The sequence below is a fragment of the Myotis daubentonii genome, chromosome 5, assembly GCF_963259705.1.
Source record: "Myotis daubentonii chromosome 5, mMyoDau2.1, whole genome shotgun sequence".
Classification (NCBI taxonomy): domain Eukaryota; kingdom Metazoa; phylum Chordata; class Mammalia; order Chiroptera; family Vespertilionidae; genus Myotis; species Myotis daubentonii.
In genome coordinates this window covers 104,994,682-105,008,074 of record NC_081844.1, presented here as the reverse complement: position 1 = coordinate 105,008,074, position 13,393 = coordinate 104,994,682, and the positions used below count along the sequence as shown (strand labels likewise).

Sequence of the window (13,393 nt, the reverse complement as noted above, 5' to 3'; positions counted from 1 at the left end):
TGGACACCAGTGTGGCTGGTGGAGAGTGTGCGGGCAGGCGGGGGAGACAGGCAGGACCGGGGCTGGGACAGAGGGACACAGGCGGCGAGAACCAGGCCTAGCAGTCCGGGTGTGCACGGACACGGACAGGACAGGCTGTGATATAGCGGCAGGGAAAGCACAGCTTTTACTGAAGGCATTGAGAAGAATTAAAAACACTATCGCTGCGTGTTCAGTGAATGTTGAACTATGCATGGTTAGTGCAGTCCATGCAGACAATAGAGGTCAAGAACTTTAAAAAATAACCCTTCACCTCAACTAAAACCCATGCTGATATTTCAGCTTATTTCTGTTCTATTTTGCTTTTCTATGCACACACCTACTCACAGGGTGGAACCTCATTGTCACAAACACTTGTTTCCTGCTTTTCCACCTACTGTTCTGTCAATGGCATTTCTGCATGCCATTAAGCTGTCCTCAGAATCATTTTTAAAAGCTTTAATACTATTCCTCAGATAGGTGAACCAAAGTTTATTTCACCTGCTATGTTTCCACTGACGTTTAGAGATCGTCTCCAGTTTTTCACTATTGTAACGAAAGTCCATGATGGATACCCATGAATAAAAGCCTTTGTGTGCATGCTGGTGATCTGCTTAGAGTAGATTTTTGCGGGGGTGGATTAATTTCCCAGGGCTGCCATGACAAAATACCCCGGGCCGGTGACTTAAACAACATACAGTTATTTTCTCACGGTTCCAGGGGATGTATGTCCAAGGTTAAGGTGCTGGCAGCGTCGGTTCCTGGTCAGGCCTCTCTCTGCTTGGAGACGGCCACTGTGCTTGTCTTGCCGTGACCCCACATGGCCTTTTCTCCATGTGTGTGCTCCCCCGCTGTCCCTTCCTCCTTTTTTCCCCCTTTTTTTGTTAATTCTCACTTGAGGATATTTTCCCATTGATTTTAAGAGAGTGGAAGGGAGAGGGAGAGAGACACAGAGAGAGAAACATCTATGTGAGAGAGACACATGGATTGGTTGCCTCTCACATGCACCCTGACTGGGCTGGGGATTGAGCCTGCAACCAAGATACGTGCCCTTGACCTTGACCAGAATCAAACCTGCGACTCTTCAGTCCCAGGGCTGGTGCTCTATCCTTTGGGCCAAACTGACCACGGCCCTTCCTCTTCTGGCAAGGACACCGGTCCCATGGGATCAGTGCCCTACTCTTATGACCTCACTGAACCTTAATGACCTCTTTCAAGGTCTTGTCTCCAAATACAGTCACATCAGGGGTGAGTTGGGGGACGGGGGACAGAATTCAGTCCATAACAGGGGGTGATGGTCCTGCGGGATTTGACTGTGAGAATGTTCCTTGACTTTGTGACCTCGAGCTAGTGATTCAACCGCTCCTGGCCTCAGGGTAGGAATCGTAAGAGCAGGCAGCTCACAGGGCTAGGGCTGGGTTGCAGGTAGGGATCCTTGCAAAGCCCCAGCCAATCAGTAGCCTACAATGAATACTGGCAACTATTATTCATCCTGTGTTTCCTGCTCATCGTGGAACAGCAGGCCGCGTTTCAGGACTGGCGCGGCTCGGGAAGGGTTAATCAGCACAAGGATGCCAGGAGTGTTCTGCAGTCCAATGTGCCTTGTAGCTTAGGAGCATCCGACTCCAAGTGACAGCAGGCTCCCAGCTGACGTTTGCAGATAGCGAGCAGCAAGCCTGGGCTTGGCGCTGCCTGCCAAGCGCAGATGGTTTCAAAAATGCCACCCAAACTGGCCCAGGGTTAATCAAAAGATTACAGACAGAAAATTGGGGTAGGCTAACCTCAGCGTCTCAGACACGGCCTCAGATTCACATCTTCCTCCCCATTCCTGCCCAGTCCTAGGAAGAAGTGAGAATTGGCCAGACTGACATCTCACTGGGCACGCTGCCGGGTGCGTCCTTCCCTTCGCTCCTGCGGTCTTGGCTGGCGGGCCAGTTCTCCATATGTTTTGTTTGACTGGAAAGGGTGACCTGTGGAGAATGGATTGGGGTGTAGACTGGGGGGGTGGGAGGAGAGGGGGTCTCAGGTCTCAGGGGAATTCTCCAGAATTGTGCTGCTTCAGGCAGAACGGAGACCTTAAAACCTGGATTTCTGAAACCAGCATGTCGCCTTTTAACCAAAAGGGGAAAGAATCCATTGGTCTTCATGGTTCATTATCCTGGATCTGAGTTTCAGAAATGGAGAGGGTAATGGGGAGGGTAAAGCCGGAACTTGGAGACTGACAGCCCGGCTCCCAGTTCTGGCCTGTCCCTTGCTGGCTGTGTGGCTCGGGGCCAGTCTCAGGTCTTCCCACTTGTCAATGGGGTTAGCAAGAGCTCTCCGCCTTCCAGGGTCCTTGTGCACATTCAATGGCCCGCACGGACAGAGCAGTTGGAGCCATGAGTGGAGCCATGAGCCAGAGCCGTGGGTAGTGTTGCAATGACTGTTATTGTATGTTATAATCCCAAAGCTGAAATCAGCAACTCCCTCATTTTAGAGATGAAGAAACTGAGGCCCAGAGAAGGAAGCCACTGGCTCAGTGAGCAAATGTGAGGACTTGGATTTCAGCTCAGGCCCGGGTCTAGAGCTGCTGCTTCTGTAGCACGAAGAACATGAAATGGAAATGTGATGGCGCCACCCAGACGGGACCAGGGCTGGCTTTGTGCTCAGGGCCCTACCACCTTCACCCCAATGGAAAGAAAGCCTTCTTCCGCCTCCAGACTGGGGATCTGTGAGGAGGGGGGTGGTCACTGGTGGTGGTGAACCCCTTCCATGGCATCTTTTCCTGGCGTCCTGGCTTCCCTTTTTAGCCACCTGACGCAGGAAGCCTGTGCAGTCACTCATCTCTGCTTTCTCTCCCCAAAAGACCCTCTCCCCAGCTCTCTGTCCTTCTGGGGAAGCCCAGAGCCTGCATCCTCCCTGCCCTTCTGGTGGGGTGCAGATGGCCACTGGCCACTGTAGTGGATGGCCAGGTGGGCTTGCTGCTGAGGGGCAATCCCATGGAGTGCAAGAGGAACAAGCCCTTGTTTTGTTATTTTTTTAAATTAAATCATATATATTGATTTTAAAGGAAGGGAGAAAGAGAGAGAGAAACATTGATTGGTTGCCTCCCATACACTTCCTAACTGGTGATCAAACCCGCAACCTAAGGATGTGCCCGGACAGATCATTGAACCTTTTTGGTATACAGGACAGTGCTCAACAACCGAGCTACCCAGCGGGGCAGGCCCTTGGTCTTGCTTGCACTGACCACCCGCCTCATCAAGGTCATTCTGGCTGGTTGCTCTGTCCAACTCCAGCACAGAACTTCAGAACGGGGAAATGGGGAGTGGGAGGCCTCCAAACTAGCACAACGAAAACCAGGCCTCAAAAAGGGGTTCCAGCCACATGACCGGATGGTGCTGGGCGGGCAAAGCCTTCAGTCATCATTTATTCAACATCCACTGGGCGCTTGAGGCACCAAAACCAAGGCCCACCCAACGAGTGCTTATGCAGAGCTCACATTCTCATGTGGATAGAAGGATGGCCAGTAAACACAGCAACCACTACATATAAAGGGTGGTCTCAGCAGTGGACAAGGCCCCAATTTCAGGACTTGCAGCTGAGAATGACTGAGGCAGGGAAACTGGAGGAACAGGGCTCCCAAAGGAGGGCTGGGCGGGGACCTGACCCAGAGCCTGCTGCCTCAGCTCCACCTGCTTCCTCCTGGCGACCAGTCCAAGGTTCGGTCATGTGAGAAGATGAGAAGGGTGGGAACTTGATGTTGATGGGCAGCTGGTATGTGTGGGGCCCTCTGAGTGTCACAGGCCCCGTCTCCCTCAGTCTGTGGTGGCCCCGTGTGGTGGGAATTACTGGCCCCATTTTCCAGAAGAGGACACAAGGTGGGACATGGCTTGTCCCAGGTGATCCTGCCGGCATGTGGTAAGATTTGAACCCAGGGCAGTCTGGCTCCCCGTGTTTTTATCTGCTGCCTTCCCTGCCTACTTCACACAACCACTTCCACCCTCAGGAATCGAAGGCTCTCAGGGACACGGGACCTGGTGAGAGGAGTGACCTCGGCAAGCTTCTGTCACCCTTAGAATTCTGAGGCACGGCCAGCGACCTCCGGGCCCCTGAAGGCTGACCGGGACCTGGCTGGATCTACTCCACCCTGCGTCTTGGTGCCGCAGCCCACGGTGCCCTCCCTCCTGCGAGAGGGGCCCATTTCCAGCCACTTTTAATTTGGGACACGCTAGCCGCTCCCCCGTGGTCCTGAAGTTAATAGGATGTCTGCGCAGCGCGGCCAAGATAAGCAGCCCTGAACAAATTATCCCTGCCTGGTATCGGGGTCACCCGGAGGAGAGGCCTGGTGGGCCCAGGGAGGACAGCCTGGGCAGTGGGGGAGGGCTCACCTTCCTCTGTCCTCTTGGCCATGGGATTACGGACCCTAGAGAGCTGGGGTGCAGACAGAATGGGAGACGGAGTGATGGGCCTGCTACAGAGGCCCCAGGATGAGAGATCTGTAGGCTGGGATCAGGGCTACTCGAAACTGAGAGCCACGCAAGCACGTTCCCTGGCGGCGCTGGCTTTGGATGCAGAGGAAGCTGGACCGGGCTGTGGCCATCGAGGGCTCCACCTATGACAAGGCAGGAGCACGCAGACGTTCCGGCAGCCACCAGGCAGTGGGGCTGTCCTAACACAGCCCCGGTGCCCGCTTGCACGGCCAGGACAGGGAGCCAGCCGTGACCTGCGATGGTGGAGACTCGCTTCTCCCTCCAGAGGAGAATGCACCCTTCTCCTGGGACGGGTGGCACCCTCCTAAGGCGGAGGCACTGCCCCAGCTCACAGGTCCCGGGTCCCCAGTGTCAGGGCCGGTGCTTGCCCAGAGAATTCTAGTAAACAGTCAGCTCACTCCCAGGCTCCCTGGCACCCAGAACCTGTATATTTGTTTCCCCACCGACAAAACCCCTTCTCACACTTTCCCTATAAGAAGGGGGTTCCTCGTGGGTGCAGAACGCACTCAGCATCCGGCAGGGGCCCGGCCCCGGCGCACCTATGTGAGCTGCAAGAGCATGCACGTGGCTGTCTTGCTGACCTTGGCCTGAGGCACGGTCCCTTTCCCCATGAAGTTCATTCCTTACCCCAGGCCACACCACGTTATGGCATTTGCCCCAGCCCCTCACAGGACAGGTGGCTGCCCTGAAGTGACTCAGCTGATGCAACAGCTCTTGACAAACCCACCTACAAAGTGAGGGGGAGACTGGGGCAGTCTCTGCTGGTGCCGAGGTGGGGAGCAGCGCCTGCAGGGCCATCCCCCCAGCCCCGTGCAGCGGAGCACCGTGCACCTGGTCTCAGCCACAGCAGGGCCTGCTGGGCCCCCTGGCTTACCTAAAGCTCAGCTTCCTCATCGGTTAATACGGTGACTACGATGCCTACTTCCAGGGCCAGGACTGGGGTGAGAGGAGAGAGGTGCTGAGGGCGCAATGTTTAAGGAGGGCCTCACCCTCAGCTCCTTGCAAGTGCAAGGTCACCGGATGGCTGCCAGCCTGTTCCTTGTATTATTCTCATTAAAGGAAAAACAACCTCTGGCAGTTGATAATATCATCATCTCCAATTAAAAGAGAGGAACCCTGGCTTGCGGAGGTTGTGTAACTCCCCCAAGCTCACACAGCTGGGAGACACCAGGCAGAGTTGGGACTCAGCCCAACCTGCTAAAGGCAGAGCCCGTCCCCAAGTTCAAAGTCAGTTTCTTGAGGATCCTGAATAGCAAGCAGTTGAGGAGGAAGCAAGAGGAACAGCATGTCTCGGATGGGTCTGAAGCCGAGGTCCTGACTCACACAGAGAGAAACAGCCTGGGCCTGGGTGGGAGGGGAGGGGGGGCTCCAGGGCACTGTCCTGGAGACAAATCTCTAAGGTCGGCCCCCGCACCGCCTCCCCACGCTGCAGCCACGTGGGTGGCCAGGATGATGCTACAAGCTCTCCTTGCCTGGATTCCTCCTTCCTTGTTTTGGCTCTGCCATCTCTGCCTGGGGTGACGGATGGGTTCCCAAAGTTAAGAAGGATTTGGGCAGGAACCTGCTTGGCCAGAATGCAGGCTGCACACCCGCAGCCCTGGGGGCTCTGTGAGGGATTGGGGAGCTGGTTGCACAGGAAGAGGCGGGTTTCCCAGACCTTGGTTTAACTGCGCATCTAAGTCAGGAGCTGGGCTTTGGCTGAGTTGGGGGTGGAGTGGGGCACTGGCTCTGAGAGTCATGCTCCTGATAACGGAACCAGGTGTGGGGAATGGTGCAAATGTCATCTCAGCACGGGGTTGGGCCTTCGGAAAGCACGTGCAGGAGAGGGGAAGCAGGGAATGTTCTAGAAACTAGAGACGCCCCTCGGAGTCTGTGCCCAGTGCTGGAAAAACCAGCAGTGAGTGAGGAACGCAGGCCCATGGCGCTCACAGCCCTGAGAGGATCAGCGATCAACTGCAGCACCAAAGAACGTCCGCCGAGCACTTGCCATGCAGGGAGCCGTGCGCACACCGCCGCGTGAACCCTGTAAGGAGGGCCTTGTGACTCCACGTGATAGTGCAGGCACCCGTGGCCAGAGGGGTGAGGACCCAGATGTCCCAGGCCGGCACCCATTGTCCTTTCCCCTGCATTGCTGGTTTGCAAACTTCTTCTTCTTTTTTTTTTTAATGGAAGAGAAACTCTTCCTTTAAATTTGGAGACATCCAGCTTGTAAGACAAACCAAAGGAGAGCTGGAGGGGCAGGAGTGGGGGTGCCAGGAAGCACACTCGGGCACAGTTCTGGATGAATGGTCTGGCCAAGCTCACCCTCTGGCTGCACGTGGGCAGATTCAGAGCACGTTTGCTGAGCTGCTGGGACAGGGGCCTGCCTGGTGCGTCCTAGAAAGCTCCAACGCCAAGCTCATCTCAGGGCCCTGGCTGGCATCTGTGCCAGGCGGTGCTGCTCTGTTCATCCTACACGGCTGGTGAAGTGCCCACTCTGGGCTGGGCACTAGACAGGAATTCTGGCTACAGTGGTGTGCAAAGAGCATGCAGTCCTAAGTCCGGTGGGGAAGACGGCCTTTCCCAACCATGTTCTTACAGGAAAAGCTCAAGGCCAAGGGTGGGGGTGTGAGCAGAAGAACCTGACCAGCTCATCTTTGAAAAGGGCACCGATGAGGATCCTGGGCCACGGAGCAGCTTGGACCACCAGGAAAGGGGATTGCTGGCATCAAGTGGGGGAAGCCGATTTCAGGGACAGGAAGGACAGGGAAGGGGTTGTGGGCCCCCCTGCCCCCCAGGTATGCCCAAGGCAGCTAAGAAACAATACGTGGTCCCAGGACCAGCAGGGGGCACCTGGTCCTGTAGTGCCTCTATGCTCCTGAGAGGGACAAAGAAACGCCTTCTAAGGCTTGGATTACAGCAACGTAGGACTCAGTGCAATAAATAATGAATAAGCAAAAACACAATTAAACCCCCAAATCATTAAGCAACTGTAATATGCCCACACAGAGCCTCATCTAAATCCACTGAGGGCTGGTCTATACATTAGACCAGCGGTTCTCAACCTGTGGGTCGCAACCCCTTTGGCGGCCGAAAGACCCTTTCACAGAGGTCACCTAAGAGCATCCTGCATATCAGATATTTACATGACGATTCATAACAGTAGCAACATGACAGTGATGAAGTAGCAACGAAAATAATTTTATGGTTGGGTCACAACTTGAGGAACTGTATTTAAAGGGCCAGAAGGTTGAGAACCACTGCATTAGACGGATCTTTTTCCACTCACCTGCTCCAGGCCTGGCCCTGCTCCCACAGCCATTTATTTAAGAAACTAGAGGCCTGGTGCACAAAAATTTGTGCACTCGGGGGGGGGGGAGGGGGGCTTCTCAGCCCGGCCTGTGCCCTCTCGCAGTCTGGGACCCCTCGGGAGATAATGACCTGCTGGCTTAGGCCTGCTCCCGGGTGGCAGAGGGCAGGCCCAATCCCTATATGCAGCCCCTGGTCGGGCTCAGAGCAGGGCCGATTGGGGGGTTGGGGCACCACCCCGTCACACTCAAGGCAGGGTCGATGGGGAGGTTGCAGCGCCACCCCGTCATGCACAGAGCAGGGCCAATCAGGGGGTTAGGGCGCTGTCCCCTGTCACACACAGAGCAGGGCCCATCAGGGGGTTGGGGAGCTTCCCTCTGTCATGTATAGAGCAGAGCCAATCAGGGGGTTGAGGAGCTCCCCCCTGTCACTCACAGAGTAGGGCTGATAGGGGAGTTGGGGCACCTCCCCCTGTCACACATAGAGCAGGGCGGATCAGGGGGGTGGGGCGCCGCCACTGTCACACTCAGGGCAGGGCTGATGGGGAGGTTATGGCTCTACCCCATCACACACAGAGCAGGGCCCTTGGGGGGGGGGGCAGTTGGGGTGCCGCCCTCTATCACCCACGGAGCAGGGCCGATCAGGGGGTTGGGGCGCCACCACTGTCACACTCAGGGGAGGGCCGATGGGGAGGTTATGGCTCTACCCCGTCACACACAGAGCAGGGCCCGTGGGCGGGGGGGGGGGGGGGGAGGGGGTTTGGGGTGCCGTACCCTGTCACACACAGAGCAGGGCCGATCAGGGGGTTGGGGCGCCGCACCCTGTCACACACAGAGCCGCAGGGCGATCAGGGGGTTGGGGAGCTCCCCACTATCAGGCACAGAGCAGGGCTGATCAGGGGGTTGGGGCGCCTTCCCGTCACGAACAGAGCAGGGCGGATAGGGAGGTTGTGGCCCCACCCCCTGTCACACACAGAGCCACAGGACGATCAGGGGGTTTGGGCGCTGCCCCCTTTCATGCTAATCCCGGTGCCAGGAGGCCTCGCGGCTCCGCTGATCCCGGTGCTGGGAGGCATATTACCCTTTTACTATATAGGATAGAGGCCTGGTGCACAGGTGGGTGCAGGCTGGTTTGCCCTGAAGGGAGTCCTGGATCAGTGTAGGGGTCCCCACTGGGGTGCCTGGCCAGCCTGGGTGAGGGGATGATGGCTGTTTGTAGCTGGTCACACACCCTTCAGGGTGGGGGTCCCCACTGGGGTGCCTGGCCAGCCTGGGTGAGGGGCTGAGGGCTGTTTTCAGGCTGGCGGGTGACTGAAGCTCCCAACTGCTCCTTTTTTTCTTTTTTTTTTTATTCTGGGCCAGCTTTAGCTCTGGCTCCAGCTCTGAGGCCTGTGCTGCTGAAAGCAGGTATCTGGTTTGTTTGGGTTCTATAATCGAAACACTGTATCAACTCCAGATCTGAGATCCCAGCAGGCTGAAAGCAGGTTTCTGGGGTTTTGTTTAGCTTCTATATTTGTAACAATGTTTCAAACTGCAAGCTCAGAGGCCAGCAAGGCAGGCGGGGAACGTTGGTTTCCTCAGTCACTAAAATAAGCAAGCCTCATGTTAGCTTCAAGCTGCCTGGCTGCCGGCCGCCATCTTGGCTGGCAGTTAATTTGCATATCTCCCTGATTAGCCAATGGGAAGGGTAGCGGATGTACGGCTAATTACCATGTTTCTCTTTTATTAGATAGGATATTTAGCAAACACCTGGGTTGGGCAGTACACCAGCTTCCTAGGGTTTGCCTGGCGCAGAGCCAGGCTGTGTAAACACTTGGTGCTCTGTGCGGGGCTGGGAGACACAGTCCTGTCCTGGCACCAGCTGTGGGCCACCTTCCTGAGCCTCAGCCACAGAAAGCTCAGGACTGAGGCAGGTCAGGGAAAGGCCAGGTCCCGGTGCGGGTCCCCAGTGCGGGTTCCCATGGAGCACTTTCCATGCGACATGGATCTTAGTGTCTGGGATTCTGAGAGGAGAGAGGGGCTGTCCTGACCCGCTGGCTGGTTTCTCTGCAGAGCCCGACAGTCCTTCCATCTGCCCAGCCCTGCCCCCTGCTCATCTCAGCTCTGCCCCAGGCTGCCCTTCCCTGGCCCCGTGGCCCCCATGCCTCCATCAGCATCATGTCCAGGTGGTGCCTGTGTCCTCCGTCCGTGCCCCCACCTGAATATCCATTTCTGGATGGAGAGCTTGCATCCTTTCTGTTTGTTTGTTAACCCTCACCTGAAGATATTTTTAGGGAGAGTGGAAGGAAGGGGGAGAGATAGAGAAACATCTATATGAGAGACTGGCTGCCTCCCGCAAGGGGCTGGGAATCGAGCCTGCAACCAAGGTACGTGCCCTTGACTGGAACTGAACCTGAGATCCTTCAGTCTGTGGGCAGATGCTCTGTCCACGGAGACAAACCAGCCAGGGCGAGGGCTTGCATCTTGTTCATCCACGTGTCCCATGTCTAGTAATGAGTGTGCAGCAGTCGGTAATAAACAAACATCGAGCCAACGATTGTAGGCAGAAGATGGCATCTTCATGCTCTTGAATTCAGATAGCTGTCCATCCTCTCTCTCCATCTCTAGTCCTCTCTTTCTCATACACACACACACACACACACACACACGCCCCTTTGCAAGCACTCTCTCTGACGGACTCACTTTCTCACACTCACCCCTCCTGCTGCAGAACATCCCTCTGTGATCTCTCCCCACCTCTGGTGTGTGCAGACCCACCTGCAGCTAAATGAAGGCACTTCTGACCTTGGGGTTGTAGAGGAGATGGCGTGGGGCACCCTCCCTAGACCCAGGCCCATCTCAATCCCGACCACACCCTCATGTGTGGCCACTGAAACACACTCTCTAAAGCAGGGGTCCTCAAACTTTTTAAACAAGGGGGCCAGTTCACTGTCCCTCAGACCGTTGGAGGGCTGGACTATAGTTTAAAAAAAAACTAGTTGGCTGCTAATCAACAGGCAGCGGCGGCAAAAACACCCGGTGGGCCGGATAAATGTTTTCGGTGGGCCGCATGTGGCCCGCGGGCCGTAGTTTGAGGACCCTTGCTCTAAAGGAATCCCCGTCTCAGCTTCCTGGGTCCTCGAGGCAGTGCTGGGAGTAGACAGGCCGAAGGTAACGGACACATCTCCCACACCAGGAAGCAGGCTCAGCGAGGCAGGGGCTTGCCCAGGGAGCAGAGTCAGCATTGAGACCCAGGTTTCTAAACTCCAACCCGAGCTCTTGCTGCTGCACTTCTGGGAAGCAGAGACTGGCCTGAGATGCTGCCCCGTCACCCCATACTCCTGAGATCCTGGTCACCCCATACTCCTGAGATCCTGGTGCCAGAGACGCGGGGGGCGGGGAGGAAGATGACTGGGGTGGGGGTGGTGGGTGGGGGTGGAGCCTCAATTTGTCTCAGAGGATTGAGTGGTGGGACTTTGTGCAATCTCCCCAGCCCTCTGCACGCTCCTCCTCACATCAGCCCATCCCACACAGGCCTCCCAATAGTTCTGCCAGGCAGCTGACCCCTCAGCCTTGGGGGTGCAGTCCCCCTGGGCTCCCTGGAGGAGTGCAGTGGGAACAGAACAGGAGTGATAAAAGGGCCTGAGAAAATAGATAGCAACACCTCACCCTCTCTCCCCACCACACACACACACACACACCCGCCTCTCAATTTGCAGCAGGCCAAACCCACGACGCAGCTGGGGACCTGAGCCATACCATTATTAGAGCTGCCACACACGGCCTGTCTCTTCGCTCATCTTCAAGTTTTAAAATCCTGATCAACTCTCCTGCCTCCTGCTTCCAATGCATCTCCCCCATAACCCCACCTCCGGAATCAGGTGTGAATTTTAAAGACATTTTTTCCAGCCGGCAAAGCCACATCATGCTGGTGCTGTCCCTTTAAATATTCTCTCCAGAAAGTTTGCCAGGGTGTCCCCGAGGGCCTCACCTCCCTGGTCAGGGTGGAAGATGGGGCTCCAGAGGCAGGGACGGCCCCTGAGAAGACAGTCTCCCCTCTGCCCCGGGGGCGGAGTCACAGACACACAGTCCTGGCTGTAGTCCCCTACCGCCCTTTCTGGGCTGCCAGGGAGGCAACTTGGGGACTGGCTGCCACCCCCGTACTTAGAGAAGCAGATGACAGACATCAACACAGGCAGGCGATGCGAAGGGACAGGGGTCCAAGAGGCAGACCGACGACCAGAGCCCCTGAAACGCAGCACGCTGGAACCCCACGAGAAAGCTCGGTACATCAAGCCCAGAGCGACGGGGTCCCACCCCCACCAGGGCCCAGGGCCGCCTCCTGCTGGCCCTCCAGCATCTCCGTTCTCAGTTACTCACAGCCCCCGCACCAAGTCTCTCTTATCAACAAGACACACACTCTGCGGATAACTTCTTGAAACTCTAGTCACGCTAAGCAGCTTCCAGGGCTCCGGGAAGGGCTCTCTCCCTCTGCCGGACTGTAACTGATCGCCACACACCATCAAACCCATTTCCAAAGTTCCAGACAATTAACGCCAGCTGAGCTCCCTGGCCGGGTGCCCGCCCGCCCAGGCCAGGACCCAGGCTGTCAGCAACCCCAAATCCCAGCCACCGGTCCCTCCCCGCCTCCTCGGGACCCACGCACACCAGAACGGCCCCCCTGGCCACGCCGAGGTGCCCCGACCAGCCAGATCCCGTCAAGGCAGAAAAGGAGGGTCCGGGCCAGGCTTCCTACCTTTGCTGAGGGTCCCGGTGATGAGCTTCAAGATGGTCTGGGCAAATTTCACGAAGCCAAGCTTGCATCTTTTGGAGCAGCCGCTCATGGTGGCAGAGGGGAGGCAGGCTCTGCAGTCAGTGCCCAGAAGCGAAGGCTTCCGCTCTGCGTGCCCCTGGCACCTGGCGCCCGCCTGGGCGAGCCCGGAGAGAGGGACGCACCACAGGAGCTCCTGGCACCGCACAGCTGTCTCTGCAAGGAGCCCGGCTCCTGCATCCAGAGAGCCTGCAGGGCACGCTGTCCTTCCCTCCACTCAAGTGCTACCCACAGGAGGACCTGGGGATGCCAGGGCTGGGCCAGCGCTGCCAGGGCACAGGGCGCTCCGAGGGAACCAGGAGGAGCGTGCAGCGGAGCGAGCAGGGAGGGAGCGGGAGCTCTCCCAGGCTCTGCTGGCTGTCTTTCTTCCAGGCAGTGGCAATGTAGCAATTAATACTCCAGTCAGAAGGGAGGGGACTGCTACGCCAAAACACTCCGTTCCGCAGCTTCCCGGCTGGTCTCCTGCCTTCTCCTTCCTGCTTGATCTAATAGATCGATTTTTTTTGTGCCCTGATCAGAGCTGGGGGAACTCCCCACAGGAGCAGGAAGCTGCTGCTGGGCACGGCGTGGAAAGTTTGCCGGCAGCCTCTCCGTGACCTGGCGCATCACGGACCAGTCGGGCGGAGTGGGCAGCGCGGCGCGCGGCCGGGCCTTTTCCTGCCTCTGGCTGCCTCCTGCTCCAGTGCCCCCACTGGAGTCAGCTGCTCCGTATCAGCTTCCACCCTGCAGAGCAGGTGAGAGCCTGTGTGCTCCGATCAGGATAGGGGAGGAGTGTGATTAGTGCCCTTCTCGATGAAGAAAGCAGT

General features: G+C 57.0%; 1 protein-coding gene across 1 annotated transcript in view; it reads right to left on the bottom strand.

The window, feature by feature from the left end:
* Nucleotides 1–12,787, bottom strand: part of KCNIP1 (potassium voltage-gated channel interacting protein 1) — a 251,455-nt gene extending 238,668 nt beyond the window's left edge. Inside the window, exon 1 of the mRNA XM_059695364.1 lies at nt 12,513–12,787. Coding sequence (XP_059551347.1) covers nt 12,513–12,600 — 88 coding nt within the window. The 5' untranslated portion in view covers nt 12,601–12,787. The remainder of the gene's footprint in view (nt 1–12,512) is intronic.
* Between the last annotated feature and the right edge of the window lie 606 nt (nt 12,788–13,393).